General features: G+C 48.3%; 1 protein-coding gene across 3 annotated transcripts in view; it reads left to right on the forward strand.

The window, feature by feature from the left end:
- Positions 1-18,789, forward strand: part of GRIK4 (glutamate ionotropic receptor kainate type subunit 4) — a 305,039-nt gene that overhangs the window by 259,442 nt on the left and 26,808 nt on the right. For all 3 annotated transcript variants that reach the window (XM_044997260.1, XM_044997261.1, XR_006574932.1), the window contains exon 12: positions 1,084-1,287. In XM_044997260.1, the coding sequence (XP_044853195.1) occupies positions 1,084-1,287 (204 nt within the window). The remainder of the gene's footprint in view (positions 1-1,083; positions 1,288-18,789) is intronic.

Genomic DNA, 18,789 nt, shown 5'->3' on the forward strand with positions numbered 1-18,789 from the left:
TTCCACCCCGCCTCTGCCCCCTGCATTCAGCGCTGCACGCTGATTTCATAAAGAACAGACGATCAAATCTCTAATTACAGCACTGAGGACAATTTATGACAGTGTAATTAAACTCAAGTTGATGTTTCATATGGAAATGATATTTGATGAGTTCAGAAGCAGCTGGGGAGAGGGCTGTGATGGGAATGAGTTGCAATTTTGAATTCATCTCCGAGTGATGTTCTTGTTCCGGATACAGCTGTTAGGTGGGGCGGGAGAATTGTCCCTTCTCTCTATAAAAATTACTAAAAATGAGTGAGATGAAGATAATTGTAATAGACTGGGACTGTGAGGGTGCAGTCACCACCATCCTCACCTTACCAAGTCCTTGTGCTGCTTGCCCCCCATCTTGCCGAGAGTCCACTACCCCCCTGAGGTTTTACCAGTGCCCCTGCTGCTAACACACACACACACACGTGACATACGCTGGGAGCCAGTTCTGTGAGTCCAGATGAGCTCTGCTTGAATCAAGACCCAAACTGCAGCAGACGTGTCCTTATACTGTCTTTTCCTCCCTAACTCTTCAGCCACCAAGCCTGTGACTATGGAAGCCAGTTTGACACACACACACACACACACCACCACCACCACCACCACCACCACCACCCCTTGGGGCTGCTCTAAATAATCTCCAGCTAATTCAAGATTGCTGGAACTGTGGCCACACCCTAGAATGCCCTCTACACCTTGGTAGATCAGACACATCCAGAGAATTCCACCAACACAGGAAGGACCAGGAGCAAGTGTCACAGAACTGCGTATACTTTCTTTACACCACCTAAGGATTTTCCTAGGCAAGCAAAATCCACAGCTGGTACTTGAAGCCAGCTTTTAGTCCCCTCTTGCACCCCAATCCCACAAGGAGGTCAAAGGGACAGAGAAGGACTGAAGATCTGGCCAATATCTTTTGCCAGAGCTCCTGCCTCCCATGGCACTTCCCGGTGAGCCCGCTTCCTCAGCCCCACTTACTGATTCATGCTAAATGCAGCGCTGTTGTGATCCCATGGCTAAGATGGGAATGACAGCTGCCCAGTTTCGATGCAGGAAAACCCTTATTTAATGCTGAAGGAGAACCACCAGGCGCTGGAGGGGAACGACCGCTATGAAGGCTTCTGCGTGGACATGTTGAAGGAGCTGGCGGAGATCCTGCACTTCAACTACAAGATCCGCCTGGTTGGTGACGGGGTGTATGGCGTGCCCGAGGCGAACGGCACCTGGACAGGCATGGTCGGAGAGCTCATTGCTCGGGTGAGTGAGACAGCCTTTATAAGAGTTAAATAATTCAATAGCAAAAGGCTTCAGTGCTTATAAGGGATCATAAGATGATGATGATGATTGTGGTTTTATTCAGTAAATGAGAATCTGACATGAAGATCTGCATTAAAAGGGTTTTTTTCATAATTGTAAATGCATTTTAACTCACTGCGACAGTGTTCCTAGTGGTAAGAGCAGAAATCAGGCCTGATGGATCCTCCTTGCCTTTGCTGCGTTCAGGAATGTGATGTAGTGGTTGGAGTAGGGGCCTGGAGTCCTGAGTAGAGCTGGTTGGAAAATCATTCCACCCCCACATGGAAAATTGCAATTTTTCATTAAAAAGAAAAGCACATTTTGGCAAAAAAAAAAACCCCACAAATTTAGGATTTTCAGACAGAAAGTTTTTGATGGAAACAACAGTTTCTGCAAAAAAGCAGACACTTGATGCAAAAAGTTTTGTTTAGCTAACAATCAAAGTTCTCATAGAAAAACAGTTTCAGCAAAAACTTTTCAATGAGCCCCAGGCTTTGGACCCAGCCCGGGCTCGTGGGGTGAGGGGAGGGATGTTATCTGGTGTTTGGAGCAGGAGGCTAGAAGTCAGGATTCAGGGTCTAGTTAGAAAGGGGCCTGGGAGTCATGACTGCTGGGTTCTGTTCCTAGCTGTGGCCGGGAATGTTGTCCTGTGGGTGGAGCAGGAAACCTGAGGTCTCCGCTGGGTTCTGTTTCTGGATTTGCCAGTAACTCTGCATGTGTGAGCCTGGGCAGTCTGTGTCACCTCTCCACCCTTCAGTTTCCCCCCACTAGCAAAACGGAATAATTATCCTTTCTTCGGGACCCTGAGCCTTAAATAAATATGGTTTGGAAAATGCTTTGAGGTCCTTGGTAAAACCAGGGACATAAGAGCAAATGATGAAGAGTGGTATTATCGAAAGCTGTATTGGTTTGCTCGCTCGCTTGGTGTTATAGGGGTGCTTGTGAGAACTGGAGTGCAGAACTCAGCTATGGAAATCACCATAGCTCCATTAAAATCAGTCTAAGGTAGTTATCTGGCCCCTGTCACTGTAGTAATTGAGTTCCTCACAATCCTTAGGGTTTGTCCACAAGAACATTTAGCTTGCAGCGAGCTGGCTTCGTTAGCCCTCTCTAATCTACTCCTGTTTCAAAGTGGCGGAGGTCAAAGCACACTAACCAGCTGTTAGCACGTGTCAGCAAGGTGCATGCGGCGAGTTAGCGTGTGGCAGACTAGATTCCCGCCTCAGTTTGCCGCAAACTAAATGGTCTTGTAGACAAGCCCTCAATGTATTTATCCTCTCAACACCCTTGTCCCTGTGAAGTAGGGGAAGTACCATTATCCTAAGGCACAGAGTTTAAATGATTTGCCCAGGAAGTCTGTGGCAAAGCAGTTCTTTCAAACTAGCATCCTAACTCCTAAACCATCCATCTTCCCCATGGAGATATGGAAACTGACCCCAGCTGCGATTCTGGCCTCTTCTTTTTTTATTTTTTTTTATTTCTGTCTGATTGTTTGCAAATCCTCTGGGCTGTTGGCAGAGATTTTATCCATCTCTAGCGAGATATAAAACAGCGCCGTGACATTTCTTTTGGAAGGTGCGGAGGAAAGCACACGCAGCAGTGTGTGATCTCTGTAAACAAAGGGAAGAAAGAAACACGCCCGTGACATTTTTGGCCTACTAACCTTGACGGCGCCTCTCTGTTAAATGCTAACTGCTGATTTTTGAGGACATAAGTGTTTGAACCACCTCCGCACAGAAACAAAGTATTTATAACTCATTTAACTCTAGTTCAGGAGGGCTTTTGTTCCTGTGCCAAGAGAATCGAGCTGGAGAAAACAGAATAAAGAGAAATGCATGCTAGGCCTTGTTCTTTTTAGGCCAGAGGCCAGTGGAATCTTTCAGTTGCCTTCAGTGGGCTTTGGTTCAGACCCTACCAGCCAGTGAAGGGGTACTTCCTACACCAGGGGTCGGCAACCTTTCAGAAGTGCTGTGCCGAGTCTTCAGTTATTCACTCTAACTTAAGGTTTCGTGTGCCAGTAATACATTTTAACGTTTTTAGAAGGTCTCTTTCTATAAGTCTATAATATAGAACTAAACTATTGTATGTAAAGTAAATAAAATTTTTAAAATGTTTAATAAGCTTCATTTAAAATTAAATTAAAATGCAGAGCCCCCCAGACCGGTGGCCAGGACCCAGGCAGCCTGAGTGCCACTGAAAATCAGCTCACGTGCCGCCTTTGGCACGCGTGCCAGAGGTTACCTACCCCTGTCCTACAGTATCATGTCTAGTGTTTTTCTCCGGAGCAGCTTCAAATGCCTCTTCCCTTGATAGTTCCCACGGCCAGATAGAGCTCATACTTGAGGACAGTTTATTTTTCCCTGACATTCAGCACAAATGTAATTTCCTTCTTAATTCCATCTCCTTGTTTCTACTCAATCCACCCTCAGCCCACTAGCAGAGGAGATGGGAGGGATGATACTTTTTCTGGGTTTATTCAGCACATGGGCTCTCGTACTGAACTGCACATGTGCCGCTTAGGTGTTTGTGGGGCTCCCAGCACAACAGGATAGTGGTCCGTGACTGGGGCTCTGAAGCACTGCTCGGATGGGATTGGTGTGACCCCAGCCCTGACAGCATGACCTCGCATGCACCGCAAGTGTGAGATCAGGCCTCCCAGAGAATGCCATTTTGAGGAGCCAGCGGCATGACTTTGCCTGCACCATGGAGGCCAGCTCCTGTGGGCACGGGGGGATCCCTGTGCTTTTCAAAATGGCGTCCCCTGTGCGGGCTACTGGCAAAACCATGTCCAGTTTTGTCTCAGTAGCAAACAGGGGACAAACTATTTAAAAACAGGACTGTCCAGTTTCAAACCAGACGAATGGCCTGTCTAGGCACGACTGCTATAGAAATAATAATAATTCACGAGAGACTGAATAATAATTCACTTGGCAGAACTCCCAGTACCTGCACCATTGCACGTCTCTTGCCAGACACAAATTTTCTTACCTTTTTAAGGCTGGGGAGGACCATTATGATTATCCAATGCAAGGAGGGGAGAGGCAGTGGTCCTAGTGGCTAGCAATTGGACAGAGACTCAGGAATCCTGGATTCTATTCCTGACTCTGTCACTGGCCTGCTGGGTGACCTGGGGTTAGTCCCCTCACCGCTCAGTGCCTCAGTTTCCCCATGTGTAAAATGAGGAAAATGCCACTGACCTGCTGTGTAAAGTGCTTTGAGATCTATAGATGAACAGTGCTATGTGAGAGCTAGGTATTATTATTATTTATTGTGAAGTCTGAACTCCTGTGTACTAAAGGCCAGTCACCCAATGTTTGCCAGGAGCTTACTGGGGTGAGCTACACTGCACAGATCACAGTGCTCCAGTGTAAATCATGCCTACACTTGAGGTTTGCACTTGTGCAGCTAAGCAGTGGCTGCAACGCCAGTATAGACAAGGCTTAAGTCAAAGCCACCAAACTTTGCTGCTCACATCCCTTCCCATTCTAAAGGCCTGAAGTATTCCAGTCCCGTGCCTGGATCCCAGCTCCGAGCAATTTGGGAAAAGCAGCTCAGCCCAACTGAAATTAAGTTCACAGCAGCAATAGGGGTTGTACCTCATTAGTATTTAGGATAGAATCTGAGCTCTGGTTTCTCACTGAATTGGACTTAGTCATTTCTGGGCACGCACACACGCATGTATGTGAGGTTTTTTTCCCTCTCTCTTTTAAATAAAACATGCACATTTGCTTAGTGAATAAAACTGCAAAAGTACCTTAGCTTCATGGGGACTGATTTGCAGCCCACCCTCTAATTTTACAGGCAGTTTTACATCTGCAGGTGGTGGTGTTGTTGGAATTTTTGCATCCACAAACTTAAGCACTGATCCTGCAGATGCTTCGTGCTCGGCACCTGAGTGGCCCCATAGATGTCAGTGGGACTACCCTCATGTGTAGAGTTAAGCTCGTGGCTAAGTGTTTGCAGGAGCTGAGCCTTGGTGGCCATCACCGCAAATCGGGCTCTTTAACGCCAAAGAGGTAAGGTTTTTGGAATGTGACTTTGCTTGGTTGATCTGGCAGGACTAGATGAAGAGGAAACTTCCCCACCCATGAATGATTATCAGTAACATCAGGTATCAGAGGGGTAGCTGTGTTAGTCTGGATCTGTAAAAAGCGACAAAGGGTCCTGTGGCACCTTATAGACTAACAGACGTATTGGAGCATAAGCTTTCGTGGGTGAATGCCCACTTCGTCGGGACATGCATCCAACGAAGTGGGGATTCACCCACGAAAGCTCATGCTCCAATAGGTCTGTTAGTCTATAAGGTGCCACAGGACTCTTTGTTGCTTAACACGGGGTAAGATTGTCAGTCAGCCCCTTCTTGGCCCCTGTATGCTGGATAAGAGGGCTAAGGTGCCGTAAAGGAGCCTTAAATAATCCATATCTGGCCAGGAGAGGATTTTCCCAGCATAGTCCCTGTGGATGACAGAGGGAAGGCTGCCCTCTGAGGATCCCCTCAAAAGCCCTGGCAGAATTGAAGCACTGGGCAGGAACCCTGTGGAGATTCCAGGCAGAACTGTGGCCCCCAGGGCAGCTCCGGGAGGCTGCCAGACAGGTCTCCAGAGCTGTCTAAGTTATTCCAGGGGCCTCTCCAGCTCTCAGAGCAGCCCAGAATCAGGGCACAAGGTTTTTAAAGCCACCATAACCCCTCCTAGGATCGCACCCCTTGACTGAGTTCTGTGCTTTTCAGTGAAGCATTTTCCATAGTAGTTCAGACCTCTTGTCCTTCAGCTATGTTACCATACCTACAACAGTGGCCAATACCTGATGGTGTAGAAGAAGGCAAAGCACCTAATTGCTTATGCGGTGATGTACAGTTGCTTATGCAGTGATTCCTTCCTGACCCCTGCAGGAGGTCTGTTAATGGCCAGAAGCATGAGATTTGGTTACCATGCTCTTAGCCTAGGAAGGTCAGAAAATTATCCATCCCTATTTTAATATCCTGCTACAGTATTTGACTTGATGACTCCCAGTCCCTGGGGCACTGAATCTCCACAGAGCAGCTAGATGCTGGAAGGAAAAAGCATTTCATTGTATTGCTTCTAATTTAACCAGCCATTGATTAAATCTTTAGTGCTGGTAATTCTATTATGGCTAATTCTTCAGGGCCCTAAGATATGACTGAAAAGAATGCTATAGAAATACAAGTTTGTTATTGACCCAAATAGGCAAGTACATATCTATCGACCTGCACACAAAACTAATTAAGAGCTGAGGAACACGCAGACAGGATGACTCAGGAGATTAGTGAAAGAGCCGTCGTCTTTCATATGTAGGTCAGCAGTTTGGATCCAGCTCAGGCCAGTGGTCACATAAAATTGTTACCTTCTGATGGTTGTTTGACGGAGGTGAAATTAACGTGGGAGGACTCCACTCAGTTCCTAATAAAAGTATCCGTATTTCCCAGAAACCACCCTTCTAATAGGTGCCTTTGTGACTCAAGGGCCATGAAGACTGGCCTCCTTTCTCGTCCTTAGAGGTGCGCTCAGGACTGAAGCGCAGTAGCAAGACAGCATCAGACCTTCCTTTGCTATTCCTGCCCTGTGGCTGGATTGAAAACTTCAATCTCCAGTTGTCAGGCTGACACCTTGTATGAGCACTGACTATCACTAGGAAACAGGAAAGAATAACAGAGCTCGCACACTGCTTAGTGTTCAGCACCCCAGCCTGCAGGGATGGGCTGAGAGAATGTCTCTTTTTTTTTTTTTTTTTCCCTTTTACAATATCGTCTCTCACTTTGAGTCCCTGATGGTTCTCTCATCCTCGAGCCGGAATGCATTCACGAGCCTGTTACAAGCCAATAACTGTATTTTCAAGGCAATGTGACAGCTTCCCCTTTATTCTGATACAACTGCACTGGCTGCCTTTTGGTAGCGAGTGGCTGGCTATGCTCAGTGTCTGTGCGTCATCTTGTGATGAGACTTCAGGGATTAACTCCTGTGCAGTGACAGCGCTGGGGAGCAAGGTTTGCTGTGAGGGATTCAGAAGGAACAGCTATCAAAGGCTTCCAATCCACCTGTCGCTCATCCCTCATTTTCATAAAGAATGAGACTAAACTAAGGGACAAGTTGCTCATTATACAACTTAATCAGCAGGAACTTAAGCTGCAGCGTCGCTACAAGTCGCCCCTGTCGTCCTCATGGCTTATTTATTATGTGTGTTGTGGCGGCTCGTAAAAGGCTCGAAGCAGGGATCAGAGCCTCACCGTGAGAGCTGCTGCACTGATGTGGAGTACACAGTCCCTGCCCCAAAGCATTTACCGTCTAGGTTAACAACAAGACGCAACAGGGGGAGGAAACAAACTGCTAGAGAGGGAGGACAAGGTAACAACCGTATGAGCATGTTCCCTGGCAGACTAGCTGTGCACCCAACGTAGGCATCATTTCAATCATCTCTCGAAAGTGCCTGGTTGTGGTGTAATGGGTTGGATACCTGCTCTTGCCCTGAGGGGTTTAAAAAGTGGCGTGGGAGGGCTTGAAAGCTGCAGCTCTAAAAGCTGGGCTGATTGGGGAAGTGGCCGCAGCTGGGCCACACCCTAATCAGGCCACAGCTGGCCTGTATAAAAAGGCCAGGGAAGCCAGGAGCAAACAGTCTCCCTCTGGCTGTAGAGGGAGATGGGCCTGGCTGCAGGGAGCTAGACACAGGGTACCTGAGTGAAGCAGGGCTGGGGAAAGGCAGAGGAGCTGGGGAGCTCCTGCCTGGAAAACCCCAGGCTGCAGCCTAGCATAAGGCCAAGAGGTACTGGGGGTTGCAGGGGGCAGCCCAGGGGTAGGCAAAGGCAGCAGGTCCAAACCCCATGAATGGCTGATACCACAGTCTGCCCCAGTGAACGGGGGCTAGATGGAGACTGGGCAGTAGCCAAAACTGAGGCAAAGTGGGGATAGTGGGTTGGGGGTTCCCCAGGGAGGGGATACCCAGATTGGTGGGGGACTGCCGGGGGCAGCACCCCAGTTAAAAGGGGACTGGGGTCCAGGGAGGGACACGGGGGCCAAGAGGACAGGCAGATCACCGGCCTGCAGAGGGCGCTCCTGGCTGGCAGTGAGCTAATTCCTAGGACGACCAGGAGGAGGCGCCGCAGGGGTGAGTCCGCACGTCTACACGTGGGTACAAGAACAACTCTTAGGGTTAGTTGTGATGGGCCGGGATAGTATCTTCCTATGGGGGTGTGCAGCACCCAGGACGATGGAGGCCTGGTCCTCTGGGTGCTTCCACGCTATTCTCGGGGGTCTCAATGGACCACAGCAACATAAGAAAAATGATAATGCATTCCAACAAGGTGGGACAATCAGACTACTGTGGAGCTTATAAAGCTCATGCTGACTTCCCTAGGGGTTCAGACTCCCACTGACAGGGAGACAGGCCCTGCTTAGAGAGGAGGGTGCAGTGGAGGGCGGTAGGTGAAAACACAAGGCTATCAGCTCAAGCTCCGCAGCTGGTACTCCAACACAAGGCTGGCCCTGCAGCACCAAGGGCACTAAGATGCCTTGAGTGTGAAAGGGACAAATGCAGTCGATTCTGTTGTGATCAAAACCATTTGGGAATGGGTGGCCTGGCAGGACTGCTGCCAGCCGATGGAGCTTTTCCCTTCAAGGTCACGGGGTTGACTCCAGCTATGGTCAGCAGCAATCCAAGTTCTTACCACTTGATGATTGCCTGGAGTATCAGTCCATTTCCTAGTCAGAAGTGTGTCTATCACCACAATGGGCACCTCGGCAGACAGGCCAAAAATTGAATGGAATTCCCCTCTAGATGAAGGCTCATGTTCATTGGTGTATTGGAGGTACCTGTTTTGTGGCTAAAGAGAGGATGTCGGTCTCCCAGGTCTAGTCTTTCACCAGCATGAATTTTGCTTAAAAGTGGAGAGGGGAGAGGAAACTCTTTGAAAACCAGGTGAAGTGCTGCTGGCAGGTGGGACAAACGACCCGCATTCTCCCCTCCACGGGGTAGCAGTTTGTTCTTTACGTCGCAGTACCGTAGGGTGTTGGGTTCAGTTGGAAAAGCAGGGCGGAGGGATGGGGGGTGTAGAGAGCACATTCGCGTGATACTGCATTGGCGGATCTGACTCACGTTAAAGCCACATAAGACAAATAGGTTGAGGGGGTGGAAAGAAGAGCTAAAGAGGATAAGCAAAGGCAGTGTCACCGTCTAAGGAAGAGTTTGCCACGTGAGCCATGGACTCCGTGTGACTAATTCTGTCAGAATTCCAACAGAGGTGTCTTTAATTGCCCTGCGTTACATCCTGCAGAACTCTCCTCGAGTCGCACTGAGCTGCTTCTGGTCTTTGCTCTGAATCCACAATAGAGCCCAGACGGCAGGTAGGCAGAAAGCATCAGTGCTGCTTTAAATAGGACCAGACCCCCTAGGATAGTTCACTTCCAGCCAACCTGGCTGCTCACCGTGCCGGGTCCTGAACACCTCCTTGGAAGGATGGGGTAGATCCTTGCAATCAGACCCAAACTTGACAGGACCTGAGTGCAAGTGTCAGGCTCCGATCGGGTGCAATCCGCACAGGACACACTCAGGCTTGGTTTGGATCAGCCAGTCTCCCATCACAAAGCATGCTGACCACACCAACCCAGCGGGACCCAACTGCGGCCCCTTAGGTTTACGGCGTGCTCTGAAATTAGGCCCAAGCAGACTTTTGGTGTAGGGCACCCTCAACTCTCATTGACTTCAATGGACCCTGAGAGCACTTGACACCTCGTAGGCCCAGGTGAGACTGAAGGGCTTAGAGGATTGTTAAGGGAATGTGGAGTGTTTCACTGCTAGGCCACTGTTTGAATCCAGCCCACCTTGGAAGCGAGCGCTATCCCCGCTAGTGGCTGTTCGGTGCTCTGCGTGAAATTGTCGTCTTGCTGTTCCCAGTGGATAAGCATCCACATCCCACAGTTCTTCACCCTTGCTGCTGCCAAGGACTGAAGGGGCCACCAGGGCTGCCGCCCCAAGCAGCAAAAAAAAAAAAAAAAGACGAGCAGCGGCACTTCGGCAGCAGCTAAACTGTGCCGCTTCTTCGGTGGCAGTTCAGCGGCGAGTCCTCCCTCTCTTCCTCTTCGGCGGCAATTTGGTGGCAGTTCAAAGAGGAAGAGAGGGAATGAGGGACCTGCAGCAGAACTGCCGCCAAAGACCTGGATGTGCCGCCCCTTTGAATTGGCCGCCTCAAGCACCTGCTTCCTACGCTGGTGCCTGGAGCCGGCCCTGGAGGCCACAGACTCTGGATTTTGCTTCCATTCCTGGAGGTGGTGACGCAGCATTGGGGTTGAGAGACACTGCTGGAGGCGGGGCTGGGGGGGAGAAGCTTGTCCTGCTACTGATGTCTGTGCTGTGGCTGAAGCAGACTTCAGCCCCTGGGGCTTTCAGTCTATTGCCGTTCACAAGCCGGCGATTCACACCCCCCCCCTTAGAAACAGCAGCTCGGAGGGACTTTAAATAGTCCCTCGCTTCAAATGCATGTAACAATATCAAGTTCTAGGGCCCGATTCTGCTGTTCCCTTTGACTACAATGGGAGCTGCAGCAGGTCCCAACAGGCTACTGTCAAACGCAGAGGGCAGCTGGAGTGTAAACAATCAGTACGTGGATCCATACAGACCAGCCACACCCACGGTGCAATTCGGCAGATTTGGTCTGGTCGGTCGGAGCATCACACGTTCCCTTGCAATGCTGAGCACACTCTAACCACTGGCCAGGTGAGCAGGCTCTCAGCTGGACAAACTCTGCTATTAAAAACTCCTTGTCCAGCCTTGTGAGCCTACAGAGAGCCCAGCTGCATTGCAGACAGTGCGGAATGTAAAGCTGTGTCTACACTAGAGAGCCTGCGCCGACATTGCTCCAGTGTAGACGTAGCGTAGGCCAATGGAAAGAATAAGAACACCACCTCCCTGGGTGACATTAGCTGTGTCCAAAGCAGCTCTTTTCCATTGGCACAGCTGTATCTACGCTGGGGTGGAAGGGCTGTTGGCATAGCTTTGTCACTAGGGTGTGTGTTTTTTTCACCCCCCGGCTGACATAGCAATGCCTGTATCAGTTTTAAGTATCGATCAAGCCTCAATATATTTGGTGGGATTAGGTGAAGGGGAATAAAGGCAGCGAGAAATAACCGTCCCCCAAAAATGCTAGACTTGGCAAACAGTTTGGATGGCACAAAGCAGGTGAAAGAGGCAGGGTGCCACCCCAGCTACTAGGAGTTTTGCCAGATTGGTTATGTCGTAGGGTATTTCAGATCCCCTCCCCTTGCAGCCAGGACCTGGTAGTTCAGAGGCATCAAAAAACCCATAGGAAGGTGGGGAATATTAGCCAAAGATTTGAGACTCTTTAGAAAGGCCTGGGGGAGGGGGATACAGGTGGGATCCTTGGGCCATAAGAGCAGAGAAAGCACAGGAGCACGGCACAGCTGATTTCTGCCAGCTGTTGGTCCTGGCAGGATGCCTCACGTGGGAGCTGGAGGAAGAAGTGTCCACTTGGAGCAGCTGAGGCAGGCTGGGGTGGGGAGACTGGGCCAAGTGCTTTGTGAGGCATTACCCACTAGCAGATCAGGACCCTTTGCCGTTGAGAGTTTCAGGTTCAGTTGTAGAGGAGGCTAATGATTTGGCAACGCTGTTTTTGTCCAGATTGGTTCTCCCACCCCTAGCATGGGGTGTAAAAATATCGCACACATGCAGCTGCTCCCTCAATTGCTGTGGTATCCTGCTTTATTAGGCATCACCCTTAGGCAAACCAGAATGAAAATTCTCCCCTTTGATGGACTTGATGGCTGATGAACCATGGAGACTTCTGCCTCTAGATCATCTAGGTCTTCGGCTGGAATCAAGCCTGTTTCCATAGTGACTGAAGGTAGTTGCCATGTGATGGCACTAATTGGCCCTTAGTTGACAGTCTTAAGAACTGAATGAGTCAAGAAGATTGAAGCACCCTTTTCTATCTCAGACATGGTCCAGGGGCGAAGCACATGAGTGGGCACTGCAGGACGAAGCTTGTGCTGACATTGATCGTCATGTCCCTGTTTCTGTGGATAAAACGACTGGATTTTTCAGATGCTTTTAAGGGATTTAGGAGCAGAGATCTCATTGGAAGTCCAAGACTCTCTCTCCTAAAGTGCTTTGGAAAACCCGGCGTTTCCAGACCTGTCAACCAGGTGTGTGTCACCAGTGGGTGAAGTCACACAAAATCATCTGCCCAAAACCACCAAGTCTTCGGGGTTTTCACTGAGTTTTGTTTCACCAGCTTGGCAGGAAGCAGGTGAGAAGTTGAAGGGAGGTAGGTTTGTGTCCAGTGATTAGGGCATGGGCTTAGGCTGTGGGAGACCCCGGTTCATTTCCCTGCTCCACCAGGGACTTCCTGCATGGCTTTGGACCTTGCACCTCACTTAGTCGCTCTGTGCCTGAGTTCTCCATCTATAAAATTAGGATAATTATGCTCCCCTGCTTCACAGGTGTGTTGTGAGGATCTAATGTGCTTTGAGATCTAGTGATGAGAAATGCTCTATAAAAAACAGGCATTGCTATTATTAAGGGCCAGGGCAGGGATCATCTCCCAGGCCGTCCTAAGGGCCATGGGGAACTGGCATGAGTTCCTTTCTTACCAAACTGTCGACTGACATCACGTGCCATCTATCACCTTTAGTGTCAGGATGAGCCACGTTTGCCTTTGCAGTGAGGGAGGTACCGGAAGAGAGAGCCGGGTCCTCTGGATGGAAAATCCCACTGTTTTACTTCTTCAGGCTGTTTAATAGTGTAACAGCTCAGAATCAAGGCTCAGCCTCACCAGATAATAACGTTCCCAGCTGCAGCGCGAGTGCGTTTCCATATGTGTGTTCAAAACGCAGACAGCATTAATGCTTAATGGCAGCTTTAGTGAAGGCAGGTCATACATTTCATTTCAAACACCAGTCCACCAGGGGATCCTCTGATCCAGCGAGTGTTTTGTTCTCATTTCAGCAGTCTTCTGCTCTGGAAGCATCTGGCTGCGCTACAATAATGCACTTTGTCTTTTTTGAGTTTATTTAACATTTATAGCTGGGACACAGCGTAGACAATGGCAGCATGAGACACACACATGGTACTTGCGCGGAGAGGGGGGAGACTCGAGGCTCGAACTTGGGCAGTGCGCAAAAGCAGCAAGGAAGGAAGATGCCTGTCTACCCAAGATGTAGCGGTATGAAATCAAAATAACTTCTGCTTCTGTTCAAGTGGGGAGCTCCTAGTGTTACTAAGATACGTTGACCTCAGTGAGTCATGCGGGGAAAAAAACCCATCTCCCTTGGCCATTTTGAGGCAAAAGGCACAAGCTCTAGTCAGATGATATTCAGGCACAGAGTACAAATGGGTACGGCTCACCAAAGTTTAATGCCGTCAGAATGTAGCTCTGTGTGATGTCCCAGTGTGTGTGTGTGAGAGAGCCTCAGATACTGCACAATAATAATAAAGAAATGAAGGCCCAGGTCTTCTGCATCACAGGGTTTCCACTCTGTGCATCACAGAGAGGGATGGATTTGCACTAGATCTTGGGTAGGTTAGAGCAACCTGGGGCTGCTCTAAGTTCTACCAGTTGGAAAGGTTGTGAAAGGAAAGTATGTGAGCTGGGGATAGCTGGAGCACAGTAAACTCTGCCAGCATCTCCTGCTCACCTTTATGCCAGGGCTAAGAGTGAACTGGTGCTGGGTATGCCTGCTCCACATCAGATGAAAGCTCCCTGAGGGTGGGACCTTATCAGCTGGCTAAGTCTGGCTACTTTACTGCCCCTTTGTACTGGTGCTTTAACATCAGGGGAGCTATGCTAATTTACACCAGTTGAGGATCTGACCCTCGGTCAGCAAGTTTAGATGCTCAAAATAATTCCTGGCCAGGAGAAGAAAATGCTGAGAGTTTGTGTGCAAGGGGCCTATATTCAGATTAAAGGACACTTGTGATTCCTTTATATAGGTTTTTCTTTCTTCATCACTGAAGCTGGATATTTTAAAAAGAATAGTTTCTCCTATCTCCACAGTCTCAGGCAAACAGTCTTTTCAAATTTGTATAAGCCTTCTCAATGGACAGTACAGGAAATAGGATTTACTGAGACACCGAGACACGGTAATCTTGGAACAAAGTCTTCCAGGATTGTAGAGGTTGCTTTGCTTCTTGCCAGGACAATCTGACTTAGATACAACATCCCCGAGAGAGGAGAAACTAACATGTAGCCTCTCCCCATGTCTGACCATGATTCTTTCTTAGGGGTACTACTTTCCTCACATAGTTAGTTGCTGAGCTCTCCTGCCTACAAGTAAGTCCACTCACTCCCACCTATCTTTTGCTCAACAGCTACCACACAGAAATTGTTCCTGGCACATGTGCAGAATTGATCTTACCATTAGGTGGAGTCACAAACCTCCTCCTCCTTAAAGTACCAAGCCATTTATGCAGCAAGAAAGGTCATCATGCTGGCTCAGTGGCTCCTCTGTATTCTCCCTTCTAAACCTTCCCTCCCAACTTGTGTCACTGCATCTTGGAAAAGCGTGTTCCTGTTTCTGTGCTCAGTCATCTGCACTGGGTGTCTTTTGAGTTTCCACATGTGCCCCAGAATCCTTTGCACTGGCTGCAGCTGTGCTTTGGAAAAAGATGTTGCGGCAGCCAACACAGCTAATTGTCGATCACAACCATGGCTAAAGCTAAAGGTACCCACGGCTGAGTTGAGATGGGGAAGATACCCCCCTTGTACACGAAGCTCTGCAGCCAGAGAAGGGATTAAGAAAACTGACCTGTTGATTGATGTGGGACAAGAGCATTCTTAGTGCTATTCCATTTAGCACCTCAGATACAGTCTCTTTGGTGATCTCCTATTTGATCTATCTTAGGCTTCCCTGAATGGTAGAATTTCTTAGATACCATGGCATGCAGATCAATAGATCCAGTCTTTGTATTGTGGTGGTACACCTCTACCCTGATATAACGCTCCTCGGGAGCCAAAAAATCTTACCGCATTATAGGTGAAATCGCGTTATATCGAACTTGCTTTGATCCACCGGAGTGCGCAGCCCCTCCTCCCTGGAGCGCTGCTTTACCGCATTATATCCGAATTCGTGTTATATCGGGTCGCGTTATATCGGGGTAGAGGTGTATTTATATAACACCAGTTTAATCGAGTATCTAGACACCATGCCAGGTTATGATGATAGATACCTTTTAAAAATACCTTAGGTGGACAGCTGGATAGGTAGAAATTCCCCTTGACCTGTGACTAATTCCAGTCTGAACTTCATAAGCATCATCTATCGCTGCCTCCAAACAGTCACAACATCTGGCACTGGTTACTCCAATAAATCTGATGTGCCCAGAATGTGACATGAGGTGTAATTAGTCCTGCCATATGTGCAGGGGACTGGGCTAGATGATCTCTCGAGGTCCCTTCCAGTTGTATAATTCTATGTCACCTTCTCGACCCGTGCACCCTGCTAACTCCGGGGTAGATTTTTGCTGCTCTGCTAGCCTTTTCCCACCCTGTCCTTCCTGCAGGTAATCAAGTAGAGCTCCAATAAACAAACATTTTGTTTTTGCTCCTGCTGCTCCTCCTGTATTTGATAGCCCTTTAGCCCAGAAACTTTGAATGGAGGAAAGATTTATTTTTTTTTGCCCCTTTCTGCCAGAAGATGATTAATCCAGTTATTCTTAAGAAAATCCTGCAACAGCAGCAGGCTCAGGCAGCATGCAGAATGAAGCACACATGCAAATTTGCCATCTCACAGTGCATTACAACTAGGGCACGGATGTGGAGAAATAAGTCGCATATTTTATCAGGCCTGCAAGGCTTTATAGTGCCTTGACTGCCTTGCAAACCTAGTGAAACTCAGGGATGCCAAACACAAGCTGTTTTTTTCCCCCACCTGCATGACTGGGACAGCTTCCTCGTGCAAATAACAGAAACATATATGTGAGAGAGAATAGTGCAGACCTTATTATGAAAAAAAAACAATTGATGCCATTAAAGAGAGCTATAATAATAAAAATCATATTTAAAATTAAAATCACTTATCTGCATAACAAGATTATTAAATCTGGATGGATATTTTTTAAAGTCTAATTTGCTTTGCCCCATTGATGGCACTTTACAACCTTGTGAGAATGTGTGTTGTGTTGCCCTCTAGTGGTTGGCCCACATAAAGGAGAGCAGCCTGCTTCTGCTGCCAGCTGATGGAGAGATTCCTTTAACCCCAGGTCCGTGTCGCAGTGCTGACAGTTCAAATTCTGCTGCTGATTTCTAATGGGTTATTTCATTTGCTTGTTTTAATTTTATTTAGCTTAAGTAGTGAAACTAAGGTGACTATTTTCACATTTGGTTTATTACTGATTTCATTTTCTAACTTTTCTAGCTAGCAGTTTCCTACACTGTTTCAGTGCACAGGGAGAAAATGTTTTTGGTTCTTATTGTTTGTTATTGTTCATTTATTTCATGAAAACATTTCTGTTCATATTAGACCAAGTATATTTGCTGGCAGCAGTAGTAGACTGTTGTCTCCTTTGCATCTCACAAGCCAGAGAGCCAAACTGCGCTGCAATTCACTGGGGTTCTCAAGCCACAAAACGACTATGGAGCTGCTCCATAGGTGCGACTACAGTATTGAGGGTGCAGTAGCTACTGTTCACGCTGGATCTGCGTTAGATTCTGCACAGGGCTTTGGCTGGTTGCCTGTGGGGTCCGGAAGGAAATATTCCCCTTCCTTGCCTTCTGGATTTGTTTTATTTTCTCCTTCCTCTGAAGTACCAGAAATGGCCTTGGCTGGAGATGGGACACTGGAGAGAGTGGGGCCGGTGTTCAGAGGCTGAACAGAAATTCTTTCTCTGGTGCTTGGCTGGTGGTTCTTACTGATTGCCATTTTCAGGGTGAGGAAGGAAATTTTCCCTAGTCAGATTGAAAGGGACCTGGGCGGGGAGAGGGGGTCTTTTTTTCCGTGTGTGTGTGTGTTTTTTCTGCCTTCCTCTGCAACATAGAGTGCAGGTTGCTTGCTAGGATGATCTGCACATATTTCAATTCCCTGCCATTCCAGGGGCTTCGGGCATTGATGTACCTTGGTCCCTCCTATTCTCAGCCTGTGGCACACAATAGTCTCTGAGGGCTGTGACTGGGCTCACTACAGGAGTAACTGAGTGGGACATGTGGAGGGGCGTGTGAATGTGCAGGAGGTCAGACGAAATGATCTGCTCGTCCCTTCTGGTTTTCAGCTCTGTGCTCCTCCCCCATGCCGCCCCGCTCCACCCCACAGAATCACAGACCATGCTACGGTAGGAGATGTGTGCCCCCTTTTGTGGCCTCCCCAAATCCTGCCCCACATAACAGAACAGTCCTGGTTTCCCGGCATCTGGGGATGGCCACACACCTGTGCTGGGGTAAAGGTGGCTGGGGAAGGCTGGCTTTGCCTCATGAAGGTATATAAAACCTCTTCTGAAAAATAAATACATTTGGTGGGGGGGGGGGGTAGGTTCATAGCATCCCTCACTTCATTTTAAGCTTTGGGAATTCAGCGGTGGTGGAAGGTGCAGTAGTGACAGCTGTGGAGGCTGAAATTCACTCCCCACAGAGCAGAGCCAGCGTGGGAGCAGTAAGGAGAACTCCCCCATGCTGATCCAGCCAGTGTTTTGGTGGCTTTGGTGACATGGCCACCAGTGTCTCTTCAACCTGCCACTTTACCGTTGTATTGAACTTGGCAAACTCTCTTCTCTCGGCCTGACGGGTGCTGGATAAAGGAAAGCACTGTTTCCTCCAAGAACAAAGTGCTTTTTAAAGGGCCCTTCCCTACTCCCCCTGAAGTCACTTGATTTCAGTGAGTGTAGAATCAAGCCCATCACCCTTCCTTTGGGATTTGCACAGGTTGAAAAAGGATAAAGATCTTTTTTGAAAAAAACAAACCAACCCTGAAATAATCTTCATTCCAAAGGAGCAAGTTTTTTTGTGTGTGGGGGGGGGTCATGGAAATCTTTGGTTTCAGAAATGTTGTTTTGAAAAAGTTCAATTTTTTTTTATATTTCCTTTTCTCTTCCTTCTTTCTCTGCCTTCCCTTTCATCCTCTCCTCCTCTTCCCCCCCCCCGCCTTTTTCTTCCCTTTTGTCCATGAAAAAGTGGGGCAGGGGAGAGAGAAAAACAAAAGGATTTGGTTCAAAAACAATTTCAGAAAAACAAAGGTTGGCAAGTTCCCCCCCCCCCTCAGAATATTTTTGTCCCCAAAATATTTGACCCGTGCTATTTGGGGCTCTTTTCTTGCTGATATTCTCTTTTTGTTTCTGCCCAAGAGGAGAACTGGTTGCAAAGACTAAATGGAATGTTTCATGGGGCTCTATCGGTTTCAACAGAGACGGACCAATTGACTCACTCACTCTCTATTGCCTGATGGTTAGCTCACTGACTTGGGATGGGCGAGCGTGAGGCTCAAATCCCTGCTCTGTTTGATTCAGAGAGATCTG

The sequence above is a fragment of the Mauremys mutica genome, chromosome 22 (assembly GCF_020497125.1).
Source record: "Mauremys mutica isolate MM-2020 ecotype Southern chromosome 22, ASM2049712v1, whole genome shotgun sequence".
NCBI classification, from domain to species: Eukaryota; Metazoa; Chordata; order Testudines; family Geoemydidae; genus Mauremys; species Mauremys mutica.